This window comes from Salvelinus sp. IW2-2015, linkage group LG11 (genome assembly GCF_002910315.2).
Source record: "Salvelinus sp. IW2-2015 linkage group LG11, ASM291031v2, whole genome shotgun sequence".
Classification (NCBI taxonomy): domain Eukaryota; kingdom Metazoa; phylum Chordata; class Actinopteri; order Salmoniformes; family Salmonidae; genus Salvelinus; species Salvelinus sp. IW2-2015.
Genome location: NC_036851.1, coordinates 6627793 through 6649673, shown reverse-complemented (window position 1 = coordinate 6649673; position 21881 = coordinate 6627793). Strand labels below are relative to the sequence as shown.

Here is a 21881-nt window from a genome sequence, read left to right as displayed (position 1 = left end):
CTAAATATGCAGGTTTAAAAAATATATACTTCTGTGTATTGATTTTAAGAAAGGCATTGATGTTTATGGTTAGGTACACGTTGGAGCAACGACCGTCCTTTTTCGCGAATGCGCACTGCATCGATTATATGGAACGCAGGACACGCTAGATAAACTAGTAATATCATCAACCATGTGTAGTTATAACTAGTGATTATGATTGATTGATTGATTGATTGTTTTTTATAAGAAAAGCTTAATGCTAGCGAGCAACTTACCTTGGCTTCTTACTGCATTTGCGTAACAGGCGGGCTCCTCGTGAGGCAGGTGGTTAGAGCGTTGGACTAGTTAACCGTAAGGTTGCAAGATTGAATACCTGAGCTGACAAGGTAAAAATCTGTTGTTCTGCCCCTGAACAAGGCAGTTAACCCACCGTTCCTAGCCGTCATTGAAAATAAGAATGTGTTCTTAACTGACTTTCCTAGTTAAATAAAGGTGTAATTTTTTTTTTTTTACAGATTTCCGATTGTTATGAAAACTTGAAATCTGCCCTAATTAATCGGCCATTCCGATTAATCGGTCGACCTCTAGTGTGCGGGGTCATTGTCCTGTTGAAAAACAAATGATAGTCCCACTAAGCGCAAACCAGCATGGCTACCACAGCATTCTGCAGCAATTAAACCATCCCATCTGTCAAACAAATGACATTTTGCAACAGAATCGGCAGAATGAATACACCCCTGATCACACGCGCACACAGTTCACTTTCATAGCAGTCACATAAAGCGTCACTTTTCTCGTTGTATAATTCCTTCTTGCATCTACACGCTCTCCTCTCTTCTTTTCCCTTCACTTGAGGACTTCACTACATAACACAACAGCTGTCTGTGACCAAGTGCAAAAACCTCTCCAAGCCAAACCTTCATACCATAATCGCTAACCAGCCTACATCGTTGTTACCATATTAACTTTATAGTCAGCAAACTAGAACTAACGCATTAGTAAACTCACAATCTAATCCATGTGTATAATCACGCAGTACAGTGTACAGCAAGCAGTTTAACAGTTACACTGGTGGTCCCCGGTGGCAATAAATTAATAAAACCGAAAGCTTACCTTGACTTGGAAGAGTTGCGTTGTTGGATAGCCTTAGCCAGCTAGCTAACATAAATAGCATTCCTCTCTGTTTGAGCCAGTTTGAGTAGGCTAAATTAGCTGCATTAGCGAAGTAAGTGAAAGGTAAACTAAGAAGAAGAAAAAATACAATGAAATATCTCTCTCTCTCTCTCTCTCTCTCTGCTGCTTCTCAATTTTTTAAGAAATTAATTTGTTCAAAACTGTTCAACTGTTGTCTTCCTCTGTCTTTGAGTCAACTTCTCACCACATTTTATGCACTGCAGTGCTAGCTAGCTGCTTTCGGTACTACATTCATTCACTGATCCTTAGACTGGATGGGCGAGATGTTAGTTCATACTGCAAGAGATCTGATAGGTTGGAACACGTCGTCATATTTACTCTATAAGTCCATGGAAGAAGGTGTGAACCATGAGCCTCCTAGGTTTTGTATTGAAGTCGATGTACCCAGAGGAGGGTGCTTTTGAGGCTACTGTAGCACRTCATTGCGAAACAGTGTTTTTAATCAGTATGTAGTATTTAGTATAATTTAATTGAAAAAGGAAAACATTTTTAATGTTCATTATTTCAATTTTTATGAAATTCACTGAGTGGGATGGTCCTCCCATTCCTCTGAGGAGCCTCCACCGGTGGCGTGTCTACAATAGTCAGAGGGGTTGGCTAAAGCTACAGATCTGGGACCAGATTAGCCTTGCACAAGGGTGACATAAGTGTGCCATCTAAGCTACCTACTTCAGGTAAGCCTAACCTGAATGTTTCCTGAGTTGAGTGCTTCCTTCATCCAGTGTGTTTCTCTGTTGCCAGACGCGCTCCCTGCTCGGTGTGTTTGAGGAGGATGCAGCTGCTATATCTAAATACTCCCAGCAGCTCTTCCAGGCCATGCACAGAATCTACGATGCACAGGTGAGCAATGACCTCTGGGATACGCTCATGTCAGTTAGTGTCCAGGCTTTTAAAAACAAGCAAAAATGCAAGCATGCACAACCTTTTCTTTATATTGCTCCTACAGCTAATTAGATGGAACAGACATGACTCTTTTTTTCAGAATGAGTTGAGTGCTGCCACCCATCTCACCTCCAAGCTTCTGAAGGAGTATGAGAAACAGGTAGGCCTATGTTCTCATTGTCAACATGCTGGAATGATGTACAGTATGTACAGTGGGGAGGGAGAACAAGTATTTGACACACTGCCGATTTTGCAGGTTTTCCTACATACAAAGCATGTAGAGGTCTGTCATTTTTATCATAGGTACACTTCAACTGTGAGAGACGGAATCTAAAACAAAAATCCAGAAAATCACATTGTATAATTTTTAAGTAATTCATTTGCATTTTATTGTATGACATAAATATTTGATTACCTACCAACCAGTAAGAATTCCGTCTCTCACGGACGTGTTAGTTTTTCTTTAATAAGCCCTCCTGTGCTCCACTCATTACCTGTATTAACTGCACCTGTTTGAACTWGTTACCTGTATAAAAGACACCTGTCCACACACTCAATCAAACAGACTCCAACCTCTCCACAATGGCCAAGACCAGAGAGCTGTGTAAGGACATCAGGGTTAAATTGTAGACCTGCACAAGGCTGGGATGGGCTACAGGACAATAGGCAAGCAGCTTGGTGAGAAGGCAACAACTGTTGGCGCAATTATTAGAAATTGCGAAGAAGTTCAAGATGACGGTCAATCACCTCGGTCTGGGGCTCCATGCAAGATCTCACTCGTGGGGCATCAATGATCATGAGGAAGGTGAGGGATCAGCCCAGAACTACACGGCAGACCGGTCAATGACCTGAAGAGAACTGGGACCACAGTCTCAAAGAAAACCATTAGTAACACACTACGCCGTCATGGATCAAAATCCTGCAGCGCACGCAAGGTCCCCCTGCTCAAGCCGCGCATGTCTGGCCCGTCTGAAGTTGCCAATGACCATCTGGATGATCCAGAGGGGGAATGGGAGAAGGTCATGTGGCTGATGAGACAAAAATAGAGCTTTTGGTCTAAACTCCACTCGCCGTGTTTGGAGGAAGAAGAAGGATGAGTACAACCCAAGAACACCATCCCAACCGTGAAGCATGGAGTGGAAACATCATTCTTTGGGGATGCTTTTCTGCAAAGGGGACAGGACGACTGCACCGTATTGAGGGAGGAGGATGGGGCCATGTATCGCGAGATCTTGGCCAACTACCTCCTTCCCTCAGTAAGAGCATTGAAGATGGGTCGCTGGCTGGGTCTTCCAGCATGACAACGATCCGAAACACACAGCCAGGGCAACTAAGGAGTGGCTCCGTAAGAAGCATCTCAAGGTCTGGAGTGGCCTAGCCAGTCTCCAGACCTGAACCCAATAGAAAATCTTTGGAGGGAGCTGAAAATCCGTATTGCCCAGCGACAGCCCCAAACCTGAAGGATCTGGAGAAGGTCTGTATGGAGAGTGAGCCAAAATCCCTGCTGCAGTGTGTGCAAACCTGGTCAAGAACTACAGGAAACGTGTGATCTCTGTAATTGCAAACAAAGGTTTCTGTACCAAATATTAAGTTCTGCGTTTCTGATGTATCAAATACTTATGTCATGCAATAAAATGCAAATTAATTACTTAAAAATCATACAATGTGATTTTCTGGATTTTTGTTTTAGATTCCATCTCTCACAGTTGAAGTGTACCTATGATAAAAAATTACAGACCTCTACATGCTTTGTAAGTAGGAAAACCTGCAAAATTGGCAGTGTATCAAAGACTTGTTCTCCCCACTGTATGTATTTATTTTTCATGCATCTTCCAAGAAACCCTTACGGTTTGAACATTAGTTGAATGCGCTGACTATGTCCCTCCAGATAAGAGCGTCTGATAAATGACTGAAACGGGAATGTAAAATGGATTAGGGCTGACTGGGCTGTCTTTGCAGCGTTTCCCTCTTTGCAGCGACGACGAGGTCATGAGCTCCACTCTGCAGCAGTTTGCCAAAGTCATAGACGAGGTGAGAACACACGCAGCGAGTCCGCTACTCTGCCCTCATCAACTCATCCTCCTCGCTGTGGCACGCCGCTGCTCAAATAGGATTACACTGTCTTAACCTTTTTAAATCTCTACCTTTTTTAATTACACTACACTATACACACTCTCCCACTTTGTACTTTCACCTCTCCCTACTCTTCAATTCCTCCATTCTCTTCATCTTAACCTCTTTCTTCTCTCCTTTCCTTTTCTTCCTTCTTTCTTTCTCTCTGTGTCTTAACCTTCATTAATTACACTACACTGTAAACACTCCCACTTTAACTTCTCCCTTCCTTTCTCTTTCTTCTATTGCTTCCTCCATTCCGTCCGTCTTAACCTCTACGTTTCTTCTCTCCTTTCCTTCTCTCTGTCTTAAACTCTCCCTTTTTTCTCTCCTTTCCTTCTCTCCGTCTTAACCTCTCCCATCATTCACTCCACATAGGCTACTCCCTCACTCTTCACTTCAAGCCATCCCTTCCTTCACTCTGTTTTTCCATCTCCCTTCCGTCTTTCATCCTTCTCTCTCTTCCGTCTCTAACCTCCCCCACCTCTCCTCTCCACCTGTCTGATGAGAAACACGAGACAAATTTCCCTGAGGAGATTCAGTAATGTAACTAACCTATCTTCTCTCCCACAGCTGAGTTCCTGTCATGCAGTGCTGTCCACTCAGCTGGCTGACGCCATGATGTTTCCCATCACTCAGTTTAAGGAGAGGGACTTAAAAGGTAAGACTCTGAAAGAGTTCCATTCTCATTTTGTGTTGTACATTATCTCTATATAAACATTTCTGAGAGATGGAGACAGATTACAGGGATGAATGGTGAAGAGGTGGGACTGGGGATCGGACCCTGGTTCCCAAGGGCATGTCGTTCGAAGGTGGCTGCGGTTGGTAGTGGCCGTGTGAGCAGTTTGAAATGGACGTTAACCTTCTCTCTCTCCCCTACAGAGATCCTGACCCTGAAGGAAGTGTTCCAGATAGCCAGCGATGGTGAGCGAGAACTATTCAGTAAAACATGAAAACAAATATTGTGATGTTGGCAGGATGTCTTGTCACAAGCCCATGTTGTAAATGTAATAACCACTCTTCACATTTTCCGTCGACAGATCACGACGTGGCCATCAACAGATACAGCCGTCTCTCTAAACGGAGGGACAATGAGAAGGTGAGGTTTCTGAATATAACGTGACGTTGTTGTAACAATAACTTCCTCACCAAATAAAACCTGACATTTGTGTGTGCGCATCCGTGTGTATGTCTGTGTGCGTTTGTTGTGTGTGTGTCTTCTCTCCAGGTGAAGGGCGAGGTGATGGAGGATGTGTACACCTCCAGGAAGAAGCAGCACCAGACCATGATGCACTACTTCACAGCCCTCAACACGCTGCAGTACAAGAAGAAGATGTCCCTGCTGGAGCCACTGCTGGGATACATGCAAGCACAGGTACATCAGCCTTACTTTCTCTCTCTCTCTCTCTCGCTCGCTCTCTATTTCTTTCTCTCTCGCTCGCTCTCTATTTCTTTCTCTCTCTCTCGCTCGCTCTCTATTTCTTTCTCTCTCTCTCGCTCGCTCTCTATTTCTTTCTCTCTCTCGCTCTCTCTCTGTATTTCTCTCTCTCTCTCTCTCTCTCTGCTCGAGCATATATTCTGATCAGCATGTCTGTCTCTCTGTATATCCCAGATCAGCTTCTTCAAGCTGGGATCAGAGAACCTCACCCAGCAGTGGGAAGACTTCCTCACCGACATAGGAACCAGTGTTCAGAAGTACGCTTCATCTCCTAGCCCGCAACCCCTTGGGATTTGTAGAGATCTGAAAAGATTGGATAGCCTTCAGCAATGGTGGTAGCTCCATCTTGCCCTCTATTAGTCAAAGTGGAATTGTCATATTGCTTACAATGTTTTTAAGGCCGGGCGTGTAATGTGTGTGGTTGTGTCCAGTGTCCGCAGGGAGATGGCCGGGGAGGTGGATGTGATGCAACAGACCATCCAGGATATGGAGCAGGCCAATGACCTCCTCTACATGCCCGACCCAGACCCCAGCCTGGTTCCTGTCAACCGCAACCTCACACGCAAGGCCGGCTACCTCAACACTCGCAAGTAAGAAATGACTGCCTAGCCGAACAAACTGACCTTCCTCAGTGCTGCAGCACTGTAGTTCAAGACCAACATATATTTGAAATAAACACCTGCGTTAGGAAATCAAATACAAAGTCTGCTCATTTCTATTTGAAGCAACAGTAGGGCAGCTCCTGCTTGTTTTTTAAACTGATGGTTTTATTCATTTCTAGTGAAAGTGAATATGGTCCAAAATGCCTTAATCGGAACGACAATATGTTTCTACCATGTTTTTACTCCTAACTGTGTTCCCTAAGTAAAACGGGCCTAGTGTCTTCATCCTGGGAGCGGCAGTACTTCTTCACCCAGGGAGGGAACCTGATGAGCCAGGCGCGGGGGGACGTGGCGGGSGGTCTTGTCATGGATATAGACAACTGCTCCGTCATGGCCGTGGACTGTGAGGACCGACGCTTCTGCTTCCAGATCACATCCTTCGACGGCAAGAAGTAATTGACTGCATATTAAAGRTTTTTTTWTTTTTWACTAGTGAWAYCCGCTTTATGACGTTTCGTTGTTACCTGAAGCTTTCTAACTTGGTCACACAAAAAAAAAGTGAATTTCCACAGAAGTTGCTGATGTGCTCGGTCTTTGTTTCAGAGTGGCCATCTTGCAGGCAGAGAGCAGGAAGGATTGTGAAGAGGTGAGACAGTAGTTTTAATGAAAGTGTACTGTGGATGTGTTTATGTATTGTATACATGTATAATGTAGCTGTGGTATCTCTTAATAACACTATCCTGTGCTCCTCTTTCCTCCCTCAGTGGATTGCAACGATTAACAACATCTCAAAGAGGATATATCTCAGTGAGAACCCAGAGGTGAGTATCTTGCTATGCTCTGGAAAAGCCTGTGCCTGCATCATCTTTATATTTAGTTCATATTATCATAGATAGAGCAATGCTCCAACGTCCCTGTGTGTGTCCATGGTGTGACATTCACCTAGCCAGTGCTGGATGTCTGGGATGGGATGTGGTTAGTGTGAATCTCATCTCCCCTCTTTCTCTCTGTTGCCGAGCTGTTGTCAAGCGCATTTCCTATTTGCTGAAATGCCCTCTTTCCATTGGCAGGAAATCGCAGCCAGAGTGAACCAATCAGCTCTTGAGGCTGTGACACCGTCTCCCTCATTCCAGCAGAGGCATGAGAGTATGCGGCCGAGCACGTGGGTTTCTGAACCGTCTCTCCTCACACAATCATAGACTTCATTATTTGGGCCTGGAGTTTTTCCTGATCTGACTACGAAAATCTCTAGGCTTGGTTATACACAGTACAGCCTATAACTAGCCTAGCCTAGCTCACCCTGTAACTTGGAGACAAGTGTTTTTCCTGGTTTAGTCACATGGTCTGGAAAAACTCCTGACTCTACTGTAGTGAAAGGTTTCTTGAGTATACCTTTCTTCTTATGTTCAATGAGGCTAGCATCCCTCGCTTCCATCTCTCTAACCTCCATCTCTTTTCTGTTCCCTGGGTCTCGTCCATCCGTCTCTACATCTATCCGTCCCGTGTAGACAAGGGCGGCCACCGGCAGCGCGGGCCAGCAGTGTGAGCTCGGCAGGCTCTGAGACGGCCTCCCCGGCCCTCTCCGTCCTCTCCTTGGACGCACTGGTGGCTCCAAACACGCCGATCCAGTTTGACATCATCTCTCCAGTCAGCGAGGAGGACGCAGGACAGGCGAAGGCTGTCGGACTGGGAAGGTCGGTACTAACCAGGGTTTCCTTAACATTGTATATGGGCAGCCCATGGAATGTGTTGAATGGAAAATAGTTCTGAGTCTACTACACTGTGCCAGTCATGTTCTTAAGATGTGGGTGTGTTTCTTTGCTCCCCGGTTTTGAAAGAAGGACCAATCCTTTTGGTGAATCAGGAGGCACACCAGCTGAGGAGAGTGAAGGTAGGTGTGTGTGTGTGTGTGTGCGTGTGTTTCTCAGGTGGTCAGGTTAAAGGCTGATGAATTTCCGTGAAAAATTAAATTGTCAATATGTGTCTATCCAGGCTCTATCCTGCACCAGCTGTTCATTGCGCATTTCCTGGGCTGTATGGAGGTGAAAAATGCGGACAGCTCTGACGTCATCTATGAGACCATGAGACAGATCCTAGCAGCCAGAGCCATACACAACATCTTCAGGATGACGGAGTCTCACCTGCTGGTCACCTGCGAATGCCTCAAGTGAGACACAAGCTCTTTGCCCTTATTATACAGGCATGGAAATTCATTAAATTCATAGACTTATCCTGTGTGTTGTTTTGTTTTCAGGCTAATCGATCCTCAGACACAAATCACACGGCTGAGGGTAGGCATGTGACTGATTGATTGTACAGTTGAAGTCGGAAGTTTACATACACTTAGGTTGGAGTCATTAAAACTCGATTTTCAACCACTCCACTAATTTCTTGTTAACAAACTATAGTTTTGGCAAGTCGGTTAGGACATCTACTTTGTGCATGACACAAGTAATTTTTCCAACAATTGTTTAAAGACCGATTATTTCACTTATAATTCACTGTATCACAGTTCCTATGGGTCAGAAGTTTACATACAGTAAGTTGACTGTGCCTTTAAACAGCTTGGAAAATTCCAGGAAATTATGTCATGTCCTTAGACGCTTCTGATAGGCTAATTGACATCATTTGAGTCAATTGGAGGTGTATCTGTGGATGTATTTCAAGGCCTACCTTCAAACGCAGTGCCTCTTTGCTTGACACCATGGGAAAATCAAAAGAAATCAGCCAAGACCTCAGAAATAAAAGTGTAGACCTCCACAAGTCTGGTTCATCCTTGGGAGAAATTTCCAAACACCTGAAGGTACCACGTTCATCTGTACAGACAATAGTTTGTAAGTATAAACACCATGGGACCACGCAGGCCTCATACCGCTCAGGAAGGAGACGTGTTCTGTCTCCTAGAGGTGAACGTACTTTGGTGCGAAAAGTGAAAATCAATCCCAGAACAACAGCAAAGGACCTTGTGAAGATGCTGGAGGAAACAGGCACAAAAGTATCTATAGCTACAGTAAAACGAGTCCTATATCGACATAACCTGAAAGGCCGCTCAGCAATGAAGAAGCCACTGCTCCAAAACCGCCATTAAAAAGCCAGACTACGGTTTGCAACTGCACATGGGGACAAAGATCGTACTTTTTGGAGAAATGTCCTCTGGTCTGATGAAACAAAAATAGAACAGTTTGGCAATAATGTCCATCGTTATGCTTGTAAGCAGAAGAACACCATCCCAACCATGAAGCACGGGGGTGGCAGCATCATGTTGTGGGGGTGCTTTGCTGCAGGGGGGACTGGTGCACTTCACAAAATAGATGACATCATGAGGATTGAAAATGATGTGGATATATTGACGCAACATTTCAAGACATCAGTCTGGAAGTTGTAGCTTGGTCGCAAATGGGTCTTCCAAATGGACAATGACCCCAAGCATACTTCCAAAATGGCTTAATGACAACAAAGTCAGGGTATTGGAGTGGCCATCACAAAGCCCTGACCTCAATCCTATAGAAAATTTGTGGGCAGAACTGAAAAAGCGTGTGCGAGCAAGGAGGCCTACAAACCTGACTCAGTTGCACCAGCTCTGTCAGGAGGAATGGGCCAAAATTCACCCAACTTATTGTGGGAAGCTTGTGGAAGGCTACCCGAAACGTTTGACCCAATTTAAACCATTTAAAGGCAATGCTACCAAATACTAATTGAGTGTATGTAAACTTTTGACCCACTGGGAATGCGATAAAATAAATAAAAGCTGAAATAAATCATTCTCTCCACTATTATTCTGACATTTCACATTCTTAAAATAAAGTGGTGATCCTAACTGACCTAAGACAGGAAATTTTTACTAGGATTAAATGTCAGGAATTGTGAAACTGAGTTTAAAGTATTTGGCTAAGGTGTATGTAAACTTCCGACTTCAACTGTGTGTATTATCACTGTCAAGATACATGAGATTGTCTAGACATGGTGGTTCACGTGACTTCTTGATTTCCTTCTCTCTCTGCCCTCTCCCCGCTACCCCCCCCCCCTTCTCTCTCCCTCCCCCAGTTCCCTCTCTCCAGCGTGGTGTTGTGTGCTGCCCACCAGGAGAACAAGCGTCTGTTTGGATTTGTTCTGCAGACAGCAGAAGGCAGGGTGGACGGACGACCAATCATTGTCTGCTACATCTTTGAGTCCAACAATGATGGGGAAAAGGTAGATTCTGCTCTGCTGTGTAGTTTTTCTTATTCCATGATATTGTTAGAGGAATTAATTTTTATGTTCAATTAAAATACTCTGTCCGTTTCTAAGAATTTGTAAGATACTTATTTGCATAAAATGGACAGAGACCAGTGTCATAATTAATCAGTAGCGTTTATTTTCGAGAGCTCTGATCATAGTACAATTTACATCAGGTTATATAATAAAAATGACGTCATAGGTTTTTAAAATGTCCTTCCTTCTCTCGGATACAATGGCAATATAGTTCACAAGCCTTCCCACATTGTCTGCCACCTGTTAAACAATCTACRACTAGCCCAAGGTCTCTCCRCTCCCTGGGTAGAGACAGAATGTCCTGTAAGGAACACAGCATTCCAGCCGGTCTGACGATAGCTCCATTCGTTTCTAACAAGGAACAGAAAGTCCTTGTTCTAATTCTTGACTAAAACTACACACATTATATTCAGTATTATGATTATAATAAGATTCATACATCCACACAGTAACATAGTAGTATTCTGTTTTAGTTATAGTTCTAAGTTAAATGTATACATAATTTAGTAATTATTCATAAAAATCCCATAACAGATATGTAGGTAGAGCCAGTAGTTTAAGGCTGTAACTAGGGCATAGTTACAACACATTTTCACCACAATTCATGTGCAAATGTATTTTTATGGTCAGGAACAAGTCCTGGCTAGGAATAAGCATATTGTGTCTGTGTTGTAATGGCACTATCAGTTAAAACTGCTTATAGGTTCCATGTTGTGGCAAAATGAAGACATTTGCATGTGTGTCTACTGTTACCCATGGTCATTTCTCGTTATCTCTGAGTGTATGTTGTGTTGTTCTCCTTTCAGATCTGTGACAGTGTGGGGCTGGCCAAACAGATAGCTTTCCACTCAGAGATGGTAAGAAATGTGAGAACTAGAGCTCTCTGTTCTAGTGGAATTCATTTGTTAAGATGAACCTTCGTTGCTCATGTGGGACCTTTACTGTTTTCATTTTTTTTTTTGCTGATTCAGGATCGCAAAGCCACGGAGAAGAAGAAGGAGCGGGACAAGGCCAAGGAGAAACAGCAGGAGGAGCTGAGTAAACAGAAACAGATAGAAAAGGTGTCCCAGAAAATCTATCAAAATCACAATATAGTATCCTATTCTCGTTGACTTATAAATCAACGCCTATCTTGACCGGTTTCTTGTCTGTAATCATAACTCTATTACATTCTGTGTTCAATGATGTTACAGTAAACCGAATGATTTGATTAATTGATTGATTAATCAATCAATTTTAATGAACCCTCAGGACCTAGAGGAACAGAGCCGTTTGATTGCCGCCTTCAGTCGCCCCACCCCCCTTGCCGCTGGCACTGACGGACAGTTCCTGGTGCTGAGCAACAGCCAGTCAGAGGACAGCGATGCAGGAGTGGAGGGGCGGGAGAAGGGTGAGTCAGAGGCCTAACAGAATGGAACCGAGAGATGTTACAGTTGCCTTTCACTGAATACTACTTTGGATGACCAAACCACTGGAAGTCAGTCATTTTCAATGGAGGGAGGCAGCTTGAAGAGGTGACTTGAGGAGACCTTGAGAAATGCAACTGTTGGGGACAATTTCACCAAGTTGAGCCAAAGTTAAACTTTTACACAAATCAACGATGCAACTGCTGGCTTTGATCCTCTGCTGGATAGGCTACTCCCCCCCACCAATGTGCTTTTCAGAAGAAACACCCACGAGAGACATAGCCTTGTCCCAGATCTGTTTGTGCTTTTGCCTACTCCATTGTCATTGTCGAACCAAACAATTGCATGACAATTCCATAAGGAGTTGGCAAGAGAGCAGAAACAGACTCGCACCCAGGCTACAAGGGACAGGCTTGACTATGTGTTACCACAAAGTAGTATCCCATGAAAACAGACAGTTAGAGGTGGACTTGGTTCCTCTCCAGACCCCCACCTTGGCTCCTCAACCCTGGGCCTGCACAGATACAGCCTCTCTCTGGGTTCACCTCTGGCTCCTACTGTTGGTCAATGAAGGAACAGGATTCAGAGTGCAGATAGACTTGATCAATAAAGGGCCAAAAAAATACTTCATAACATTTAAAAAAAAAAAATAGAAAAAAGACCCCACTAGCTAAGAAAAGAAGAGTAGAAAAAGAACCGTGTGACTGAACAATCAAAAGAATCCTTCCGGATCATTCTACACCTTGTGTAAATGATCATGTATTTTATACTCGCAATTATATAGAAGTATACTGGCAGAAAATATGGAAGAATAAAAATAATGCTTTTCTGGTTTTGTTTATTTGGAAATTCAGGTGCAGTTCTGACTGAATACTATGGCTTTCTAAAAGTTTGAGATTGTAGAGTGTATTAATATGGTTGGAAGACATTGCACATGGTAATACTGTAATAATAGATTTCTGTATTGTTTGTGTAAACAGTATACATATTGTCTAATTTAAGCAATAAGGTCTGAAGGGGTGGAGTATATGGCCAATATACCATGGCTAAGGGCTGTTCTTATGCACGAAGCAACACCAAGTGCCTGGATACAGCCCTTAGTCGTGGTGTATTGGCCGTATACCACKKCCCCCCCCCCCCCCCCCCCCCCCAAGGTGCTTTATTGCTATTATAAACTATTTACCGACATAATTATAGCATTAAAACGTGTTTTGTCAAACCCGCGGTATGCGGTCTGATATACCATGGCTGTCAGCCAATCAGAATTCATAGCTCGAAGCACCCAGTTTATAATGCACAGTGCTGTGAAAAAGTACTTGCCCCCTTTATGATTTTTTCTGTTTTTGCATATTTTTGWTACTGAATGTTATCAGATCTTCAACCAAAACCTAATATTAGATAAAGGGAACCTGAGTTTACAAATAACAAAAAAGTCATACTTATTTTATCTATTTAATTAACAAAGTTATGCAACACCCAATTCCCCTGTGTGAAAATGTCATTTCCCCCTTACACTCAATAACTGGTTGTGCCACCGTTTAGCTGCAATGACTGCAACCAAATGCTTCCTGTAGTTGTTGATCAGTCTCTCACATCGCTGTGGAGGAATGTTGGCCCAATGTTAACTCAGCAACATTTGTGGGTTTTCATGCATGAACTGCTCGTTTCAAGTCCTGCCACAACATCTCAATTGGGGTTAGGTCTGGACTTTGACGAGGCCATTCCAAAACTTCAAATGTATTGCTTTTTAGCCATGTTCATGTAGACTTGTTTTGGATCATTGTCTTGCTGAATGACACAGCTGCGCTTCAGCTTCAACTCACAGACGGGTGGCCTGACGTTCTCCTGTAGAATCATGGTTTCTTCTATTAAGGCAAGTCGTCCAGGTCCTGAGGCAGCAAAGCATCCCCAAACCATCACACTACCACCACCATGCTTGATCGTTGGTATGAGGTTCTTACTGTTGAATGCAGTGTTTGGTTTTCGCCAGACATAATAGGACCCATCTCATCCAAAAGGTTGACTCAAGTTTGCCAAAAAGCACCTGGATGATCATCAAGACTCTTTGAAGAATGATTTATGGACAGATGAGTCAAAAGTATGACTTTTTGGATGGCATTGGACCCATTATGCCTGGCGAAAATCTAACACTGCATTCCGCAGTAAGAACCTTTGTTCTTGGTGGAGGTGTGATGGTTTAAGGATGCTTTGCTGCCTCAGGACCTTGTCTACACTCAGCCTCTCGTCGTTAGCTAACAGGTTTGCATGTGCTTTGGATCCTATCATGAAGATAAATAATTGTCACATACATCCTTGTCAGTTCTTTTTTTTCTCATAACATTATTACTACCATTTCAATTAACCATGTTTTGTTTCAAGATGATGATGTTGATCTTGTACCCCTAACACCAATAGTGGTATGCTCATAAATTAATCAATTTATTGCTATACCTTCTTCCCGAGGTGTCAATGTATTCATCTGCTAGGTTGAAGCAAGAACAATACTGCATTACAAAGTGCTAAATTAGGGCCGTGGCTATAAGGTGTTTTTTTGTGTGTTTTTTTTTTTTACCCATTATGTACATTCATCTGTAATGTATTGGAATGGTTTGTATGTTTCTCAGATCATTTCTGTATAAAGAAGTGCACTACATATGTATGCTATGTATGGGACATTTTTACAGAGGTGTTCGTCAACCTTTACCCATTGCCCAGATGTAAATTTGTTCTGAGCTCTGACAGCAAATTTATTCAGCTCATAGAGAAATGTATCAACTCATAGAGAGTACAACTATCATACCAACAAAGTGAAATTGATTCGGTTTATATAAATAGAACTGATATCCCAGAAGGGTTGAGAATATTTTCTTATTTCGATTTTGGGGAAAGGTTTTGGGAGTGGTAAACTGGGTTATACCTAGACGTTACTATGGGGGACTGCACTTTAGTAGTTTATGCAGTGGGGGATATGAACGTATTTAATGTATATACTTAAAGTGATTACTGTTTCAGTGTCCTAAAATASCTTTTCAACAATAAATATACACTAATTCAAGGGTTAGGGTTGTGTTTTATCGCTCCTGGTTCAAAGTGTGTGCGTGCGTGTGCGCCTATAGGCTGCAAATAAACCCTATTCTTTCTTAGAGTAAGTAGCCTATTAAYTATTGCTCTTCTTTCAAAACAAAAAGACTGGGCGCGCCCGTGCACATTGACGTCCCTTGTGTCCAAATCCTCTCCGTTCCATTCAGAGCGAAAAGTAAACAAGTGAGCTATTTGTTTAAAGCTCCCGTTGTTCTGTTCGTTAAGGCGAGCGAGCACTAATCTGCTGTTGAATAGGTCGATTCGAGGAGGAACAAATGTTACACACGATTTTCCAGCAACACGCCAACCTGCCGCTTTGACGGCTTTTGTTTGTCCCCAACATAATTCACCGTCCTATATGCATCACAACGGCAGGATGAGAGAATATTCATCAGGATTAAACCTAATAGTATTAGAGGATTATTATTAGGATTGGAATTATGTGATACTTGACTGGTCCCGCATAATGATGCCTGCAGACAGTAGGCCTATCTAAAATAGTGCACAGGTTTGGCGACATGTGGGAATGGGTTTGATTTTCTACCTTGGTAGTTTTGAAGAAAAGGATGGCATTGCTTTTTTGTTTCAGTTATAAAATTACGTTTGACGAATCCACTGTCCTTGAGAGATAACACTTTTATGCCTAGGCCTATTTACAACCCCCCTAATCTGAATCGGGTAACCTGCGACTCATCGCGCCCAGTGGTGGGGGGTATTCGATTCACATGCTAAATTTTTTAGAACCTCTGATTTTAATTAGTGACGTATAAAAATCCCCGATTCGTTAAAGTCGTCACCTGAGCAGCTAGCATTCAGAGGCCAGTAACTTTTCAGAAGAGAGTTGGTTGACAGTATGGCTGCATCTACCGTTAGTTGCCAGATCAGGCTGGTTGACGCAAAACCAGTTTTCACCATAGACAGCATCCTTGGGTTGAATTTGGACAGGCCAGGACTACAAAATGTGTCTGTGAAGCTGTATCGACCTTGGACAGGTAAAAAACTATTTATTTCTCTCTAGTATATTCTGATAATAATGTATGTCATTGTCTGTGGAGTTATATTAGGTTATGTCTGGTGTTTTTCAGAATTGGAACCAACGCAACGGAGAAGTCACACCATAGTCAATAGACCATCGGAGCCTTCCTCAGAGATAAAGGGGACAGAAGATGAGCAGAAGCTCAACTGTAAACAACACTTTACGGAGTCCTACAGGAGAACATTAAACTGGTACATTGGGCGCAGGCCGCGGACGGCTTTCAGTAGCACACAGGTAAAAAAAAAAAAAAAAAAAATCATGCACAGATATGCGCAGTGTTCACAGGCCTCCATCGTGGTACATCAGTAACAAAACATTTTAATGACATATTTATTGTCGATATTAGCCTATATATCGGCTGAAGTGCAGTTAGTATTTTATTTTACCAACATGTTTTTTTGTATGATGTCATAACTGGGTTTTTGCTGCAGGGTTACAGTTATCAGTATTTACATTTATCAGTATATAGATTTGTAATAAATGTGTATCAATTTGTGACAGATGTTTTCATGGAAATACAATTTGATTGATATGATTTCTCCTTGGGGGCAGATTGAAGTCTTGGAGGGTGTGTTTCTCATCAACTCATACCCGGGTATTGACATCAGAGAAGAACTGGCACAAAGGTTACATCTGGATGAGGATAGAATACAGGTAGGCCTTAAATCAACTGTTTCGAAATTACATTTAAAATGGGGATGTTTTTACCCTAAGGCCTAACAGAGTTAATTTACTGTTCAACAGATGCCCCACATAAAATAAAAAAATACACGTTTTTTAACAATTAATTTGATTCATGTTCATTTATATACAGTTGAAGTGGGAAGTTTACGTACACTTAGGTTGGAGTCATTAAAACTAGTTTTTCAACCACTCCACAAATTTCTTGTTAACAAACTATAGTTCTGGCAAGTCGGTTAGGACATCTACTTTGTGCATGACACAAGTCATTTTTCCAACAATTGTTTACAGACAGACTATTTCATTTATAATTCACTGTATCACAATTCCAGTGGGTCAGAAGTTTACATACAGTAAGTTGACTGTGCCTTTAAACAGCTTGGAAAATTCCAGAAAGTGATGTCATGGCTTTAGAATCTTCTGATAGGCTAATTGACATACCGCTCAGGAAGGAGATGCGTTCTGTCTCCTAGAGATGAATGTGCGAAAAGTGCAAATCAATCCCAGAACAGCACCCCTGAACAAGGCAGGTAACCCACTGTTCCCCGGTAGGCCATCATTGTAAATAAGAATTTGTTCTTAACTGACTTGCCTAGTTAAATAAAGGTTAAATTTTTTTTTTTTTTTTACTGGACAGAGGAACTTTGCCTACAAGGCCAGCATCCCGGAGTTGCCTCTTCACTGTTGACGTTGAGACTGGTGTTTTGAGGGTACTATTTAAAGAAGCTGCCAGTTGAGGACTTGTGAGGCGTCTGTTTCTCAAACTAGACACTAATGTACTTGTCSTRTTGCTCAGTTGTGTACCGGGGCCTCCAACTCCTCTTTCATTTCTGGTTAGGGCCAGTTTGCGCTGTTCTGTGAAGGGAGTAGTACACAGCGTTGTACGAGATCTTCAGTTTCTTGGCAATTTCTTGCATGGAATAGCATTGACTTCTCAGAACAAGAATAGACTGATGAGTTTCAGAAGAAAGTTCTTTGTTTCTGGCCATTTTGAGCCTGTAATCAAACCCACAAATGCTGATGCTCCAGATACTCAACTAGTCTAAAGAAGGCCAGTTTTATTGCTTCTTTAATCAGRACAACAGCTTTCAGCTGTGCTAACATAATTGTAAAAGGGTTTTCTAACGATCAATTAGCCTTTTAAAATGATAAACTTGGATTAGCTAACACAACGTGCCATTGGAACACAGGAGTGATGGTTGCTGATAATGGGCCTCTGTACGCCTATGTAGATATTCCATAAAAAAATTGCCGTTTCCAGATACAATAGTCGTTTACAACATTACAATGTCTACACTGTATGTCTGATCAATTTGATGTTGTTTTAATGGACAAAAAGTGTGCTTTTCTTTCAAAAACAAGGACATTTCTAAGTGACCCCAAATTTTTGAACGGTAGTGTGTATATATGCAATTATATATATTTTGCATTGTAACAGCTTTCAGCAGTTCTTGTTATTACACAGAATAGGGACTCTTTCTTCTTGTAACAAACATGAAATAAAAAATCTGTTAATTACAATGTAACATGTAAAAATGAAATGCCTGAGTAATTACAGCAATAGCCTACTAGACAGGGATCTTCATGCTCTAAAACTAAAGCTCATTTTTTGGGGATAAAATCCACATTATTTACACCATAAAGGCTGCTCTGTTGACACTGTTCCGTTCTCCACAGATCTGGTTTCAGAACCGCAGGGCCAAGCTGAAACGTTTTCACAGAGAGTCACAGTTCCTCATGGTGAAAAAAGCCTTCGCAGATCTCAAGGACAAAGAAGAGGAAGAGTCCTTATGATAAACACAGACCTTATAGGGGCCTTAATTACCTTAATTAAGGACCTCTCGCCCTCTCTTTCTCTCTCTCTCTCTCTCTCTCTCTTTCTATATATATATTTAATATATTCTGATGTGAATGTACATTTTTCTAGGGCAGCGTTTCCCAAACTCGGTCCTCGGGTCCCCAAGGGGTGCACGTTTAGCTTTTTGCCTTAGCGCTCCTAACATTACACAGCTGATTCAAATAATCCAAGCTTGATGATGAGTTGATTATATGAATCAGCTGTGTAGTGCTRGGGCAAAAAGTCAACAAAACCTGCACCGAGTTTGGGAAACCCTGTTCTAGGGTATGTTCATTTTTATAAACCGATAAGACCATTGTCAAATACATTTGTGGTTACGGCGTTTATTGAGCTATATTGGCAAAAAAAAAAATGTTCTCCAACAATAGAATACATTTCTGTAAGTTTAGATGATTAAATTATTTAGTTTGCAAGCAGCTGCAGGTTGTGGGTGTTCCCAGAACGTCCAGAGATAAGCTCTCCTTATTGTTTGAGAAACACCCCGGTAGGAACCAATTTGTCTCCTTCAGTAGCGCCTCAGCAAGGCAATTAAGTTTAGGGGAGTGAGAGACAAAAGAGTAGCAGTGAGGCAGCCTGCCCTGCAGGCAACAGGAAGGAGATAGTATAAAGGTTTAGATCGTAGAGAAAGCTTTGAGAAAAGAAAGGAAAAGAAAGAAAGAAAAGTATATTTAAGATKATTTCAGATAATTGCATTTATGCTTGGCAGGCACCTCTCTTTTCTGACTAAAGAAGTAGGCCCATATATTTCTACTTGTGGTGTCATGCAGTAAAATAAAGATAAGGAACAGGGAATTTAAGTTTACAACTCAAACCAATAGGCAACCTCTTGACTAACCCACTACTCTGCTAACATGGTATGGCTGCAGTTTCACTGTCTTAACACAGGAGGGTGCTAAAGAATATCAAARGATTCTCTCTGTCTCTCTCCCCCCTTTCTCTCTGTCTAGTCCTTTGCCCCCTATTCTGAATCTCTGAGTCTATTCTACACCAATAAAATACAATTTTCCACAGAAAGAGTGAGTGATTCTGTGTTTTGCCCACATGTAGGCTACTGGACTCGTGTGATAATGTTTCCAATGCTCAGCGTTCATGCAGCAGTAAATACTGTATATTTTTTTCATGATGACTTCAAATGAAACTTTATTTGTCACATGCGCCGAATACAACAAGTGTAGACTTTACCGTGAAATGCMTACTTACCAGCCCTTAACCCWACAGTGCAGTTCAAGAAGAGTTAAGAAAATATTTACCAAGTAGACTAAAATAAAAAGTAACACAATAAGAATAACGAGGCTATATACAGGGGGCACCGGTACCGAGTCAGTGTGCGGGGGTACAGGTTAGTTGAGGTAATTTGTACATATAGGTGGGGGTGAAGTGACTATGCATAGATAATAAACAGCGAGTAGCAGCAGTATACAAAAGGGAGGGATGTAAATTGTCCAGAGGCGATTTTATTAATTGTTCAATGGAGACACCAGATCACCTGAAATGTGTGATAGGTGTAACTGCACAAAGACTGTCCCACATGCACCACTTTCGCAAGTATGTGGTACATTTTCACAACTCTATGTACAGAAATCAAAACAGATCAAAATGGTTCATGTTTCAAAACTCTAAGCTCATTTTCAATTGACTTTTCACTGCACCAAATCACTCTTTAAATTGATACATATTCAATCTAAGTATAGTTTTTCAAACTGCAATATTCACTTTACTTTAGATTTTCTTGTCATGTGTTAATACAATTACACTGTAGAATTTTTTTGTTTTACCTCAAATGTATCAATTTGGCATACATTTATGTTGGAAGTTGAAACAAAATCATATATGGATGAGCCTGTAAATACTACATCATTCTCCATCACCCAGTGTGCTACAATAAGACAAAGTGGAAAGAGTCACTATGTCAAATCAAATTTTATTGGTCACAAACACATGGTTAGCAGATGTTAATGTGAGTGTAGCGAAAGGCTTGTGCTTCTAGTTCCGACAGTGCAGTAATATCTAACAAGTAATCTAAAAATTTCGCAAACACCTGTGGGGCAAAAAAGTATTTAGTCAGCCACCAATTGTGCAAGTTCTCCCACTTAAAAAGATGAGAGAGGCCTGTAATTTTCATCATAGGTACACTTCAACTATGACAGACAAAATGAGAAAGAAAAATCCAGAAAATCACATTGTAGGATTTTTTCAAAAAATCACTGCTCTAGAGGATATCTGCATGGAGGAATGGGCCAAAATACCAGCAACAGTGTGTGAAAACCTTGTGAAGACTTACAGAAAACATTTGACCTCTGTCATTGCCAACAAAGGGTATATAACAAAGTATTGAGAAACTTTTGTTATTGACCAAATACTTATTTTCCACCATAATTTGCAAATAAATTCATTAAAAATCCTACAATGTGATTTTCTGGATTTTTTTTCCTCATTTTGTCTGTCATAGTTGAAGTGTACCTATGATGAAATTTACAGGCCTCTCTCATGTGGGAGAACTTGCACAATTGGTGGCTGACTAAATACTTTTTTGCCCCACTGTATAAAGTATAGCTAAGAATGATGTGAATAACCAAGTCAATAAACGTTAGGTAGTTAGATAGCAGGTAGTTAATATACTGCCTGGCAAGTTCATTGTATTAGTATCCAACTAATGTTAGGTAACAAGCTAACATACCTGTACATGCTGCTGTAATGCTATGCGGTTCGTAAGGATAGTGTAGCTAACAAATTGTCAGCCAACATAATGTGTAACATAACTTATTTGAAAAGTCATGCCTTTATTACATTGCTCAACATTTTATTAACATTTGTCATTAGTTAGTTCAATGAATTTATATTCGCTCTCATCAGACTTCGGCTGCATATTTTCCACCATCCTCTTCAAATCTGAAAACGTTGTGAAGCCACGCCCACTTTCGGAAGAATTGAATTATGGGACCTAAAAGTATGAAATAGTGTCCTCTGCATGTATACTTTGTATTTTGGRGAATTTAGTACAACATCCGGGAACTTTTGGCATACTAACTATATCCATACTATGACCAATAAGCATACTATATACTCAAATCACGTCACAAATAGTATGGTTAGTGCGGTGAGTATGAGAATTCGAACACAGTTTAGGTAAAAGGAATAATAGAGACATCTTGGTTGATTGTTGTTTTGTAATATGTAAATTATGTAAAAGTTAGGCTACAGATACCGGTAGCCCTTATGGAAACTTGAAAATGTAACGTTTTCAACCCCTAGGAGTCAATTGTCAAATGTTCTCTGTATTCGCATAAATCAACAGCCTTGGGGTGCTTCAAGACATATTACAGGTTGAAAGGGGGCGTATACCTGAGGAGCTTGTGAG

General features: G+C 41.6%; 2 protein-coding genes across 5 annotated transcripts in view; both read left to right on the top strand.

Moving 5' to 3' along the window:
- Positions 1–14922, top strand: part of LOC111969709 (DCC-interacting protein 13-alpha) — a 23223-nt gene extending 8301 nt beyond the window's left edge. Inside the window, exons 2-22 of one of the 4 annotated variants that reach the window (XM_023995907.3) lie at positions 1918–2016; positions 2159–2218; positions 4018–4089; positions 4744–4831; positions 5053–5094; positions 5211–5269; positions 5399–5545; positions 5783–5865; positions 6040–6198; positions 6474–6662; positions 6814–6856; positions 6975–7031; positions 7281–7372; positions 7719–7904; positions 8052–8101; positions 8203–8377; positions 8465–8501; positions 10255–10401; positions 11268–11318; positions 11433–11522; positions 11713–14922. In XM_023995907.3, coding sequence (XP_023851675.1) covers positions 1918–2016; positions 2159–2218; positions 4018–4089; positions 4744–4831; positions 5053–5094; positions 5211–5269; positions 5399–5545; positions 5783–5865; positions 6040–6198; positions 6474–6662; positions 6814–6856; positions 6975–7031; positions 7281–7372; positions 7719–7904; positions 8052–8101; positions 8203–8377; positions 8465–8501; positions 10255–10401; positions 11268–11318; positions 11433–11522; positions 11713–11868 — 2082 coding nt within the window. In that variant the 3' untranslated portion in view covers positions 11869–14922. Of the gene's footprint in view, positions 1–1917; positions 2017–2139; positions 2219–4017; positions 4090–4743; positions 4832–5052; positions 5095–5210; positions 5270–5398; positions 5546–5782; positions 5866–6039; positions 6199–6473; positions 6663–6813; positions 6857–6974; positions 7032–7280; positions 7373–7718; positions 7905–8048; positions 8102–8202; positions 8378–8464; positions 8502–10254; positions 10402–11267; positions 11319–11432; positions 11523–11712 lie in introns of those variants that run through there. The other 3 variants (XM_023995906.3, XM_023995905.2, XM_023995908.2) reach the window with 3 other exon arrangements.
- A 43-nt stretch (positions 14923–14965) lies between these two features.
- Positions 14966–19524, top strand: LOC139028356 (homeobox protein ANF-1-like). The gene is made up of 4 exons (XM_070445515.1): positions 14966–15940; positions 16034–16218; positions 16537–16638; positions 18343–19524. The coding sequence occupies exons 1-4, from the start codon at positions 15802–15804 to the stop codon at positions 18457–18459; spliced, it is 543 nt and encodes a 180-aa protein (XP_070301616.1). The 5' UTR covers positions 14966–15801; the 3' UTR covers positions 18460–19524.
- The last annotated feature ends 2357 nt before the right edge of the window (positions 19525–21881 follow it).

Bases quoted from the DNA above. Each gene is read 5' to 3' on its own strand.
- LOC139028356 (XM_070445515.1), top strand. From the start codon at position 15,802: ATGGCTGCATCTACCGTTAGTTGCCAGATCAGGCTGGTTGACGCAAAA. The intron at 16,219-16,536 runs GTAAAAAAAAAA...CCTTGGGGGCAG, and splicing joins CGGCTTTCAGTAGCACACAG to ATTGAAGTCTTGGAGGGTGT. The intron at 16,639-18,342 runs GTAGGCCTTAAA...CGTTCTCCACAG, and splicing joins TGGATGAGGATAGAATACAG to ATCTGGTTTCAGAACCGCAG.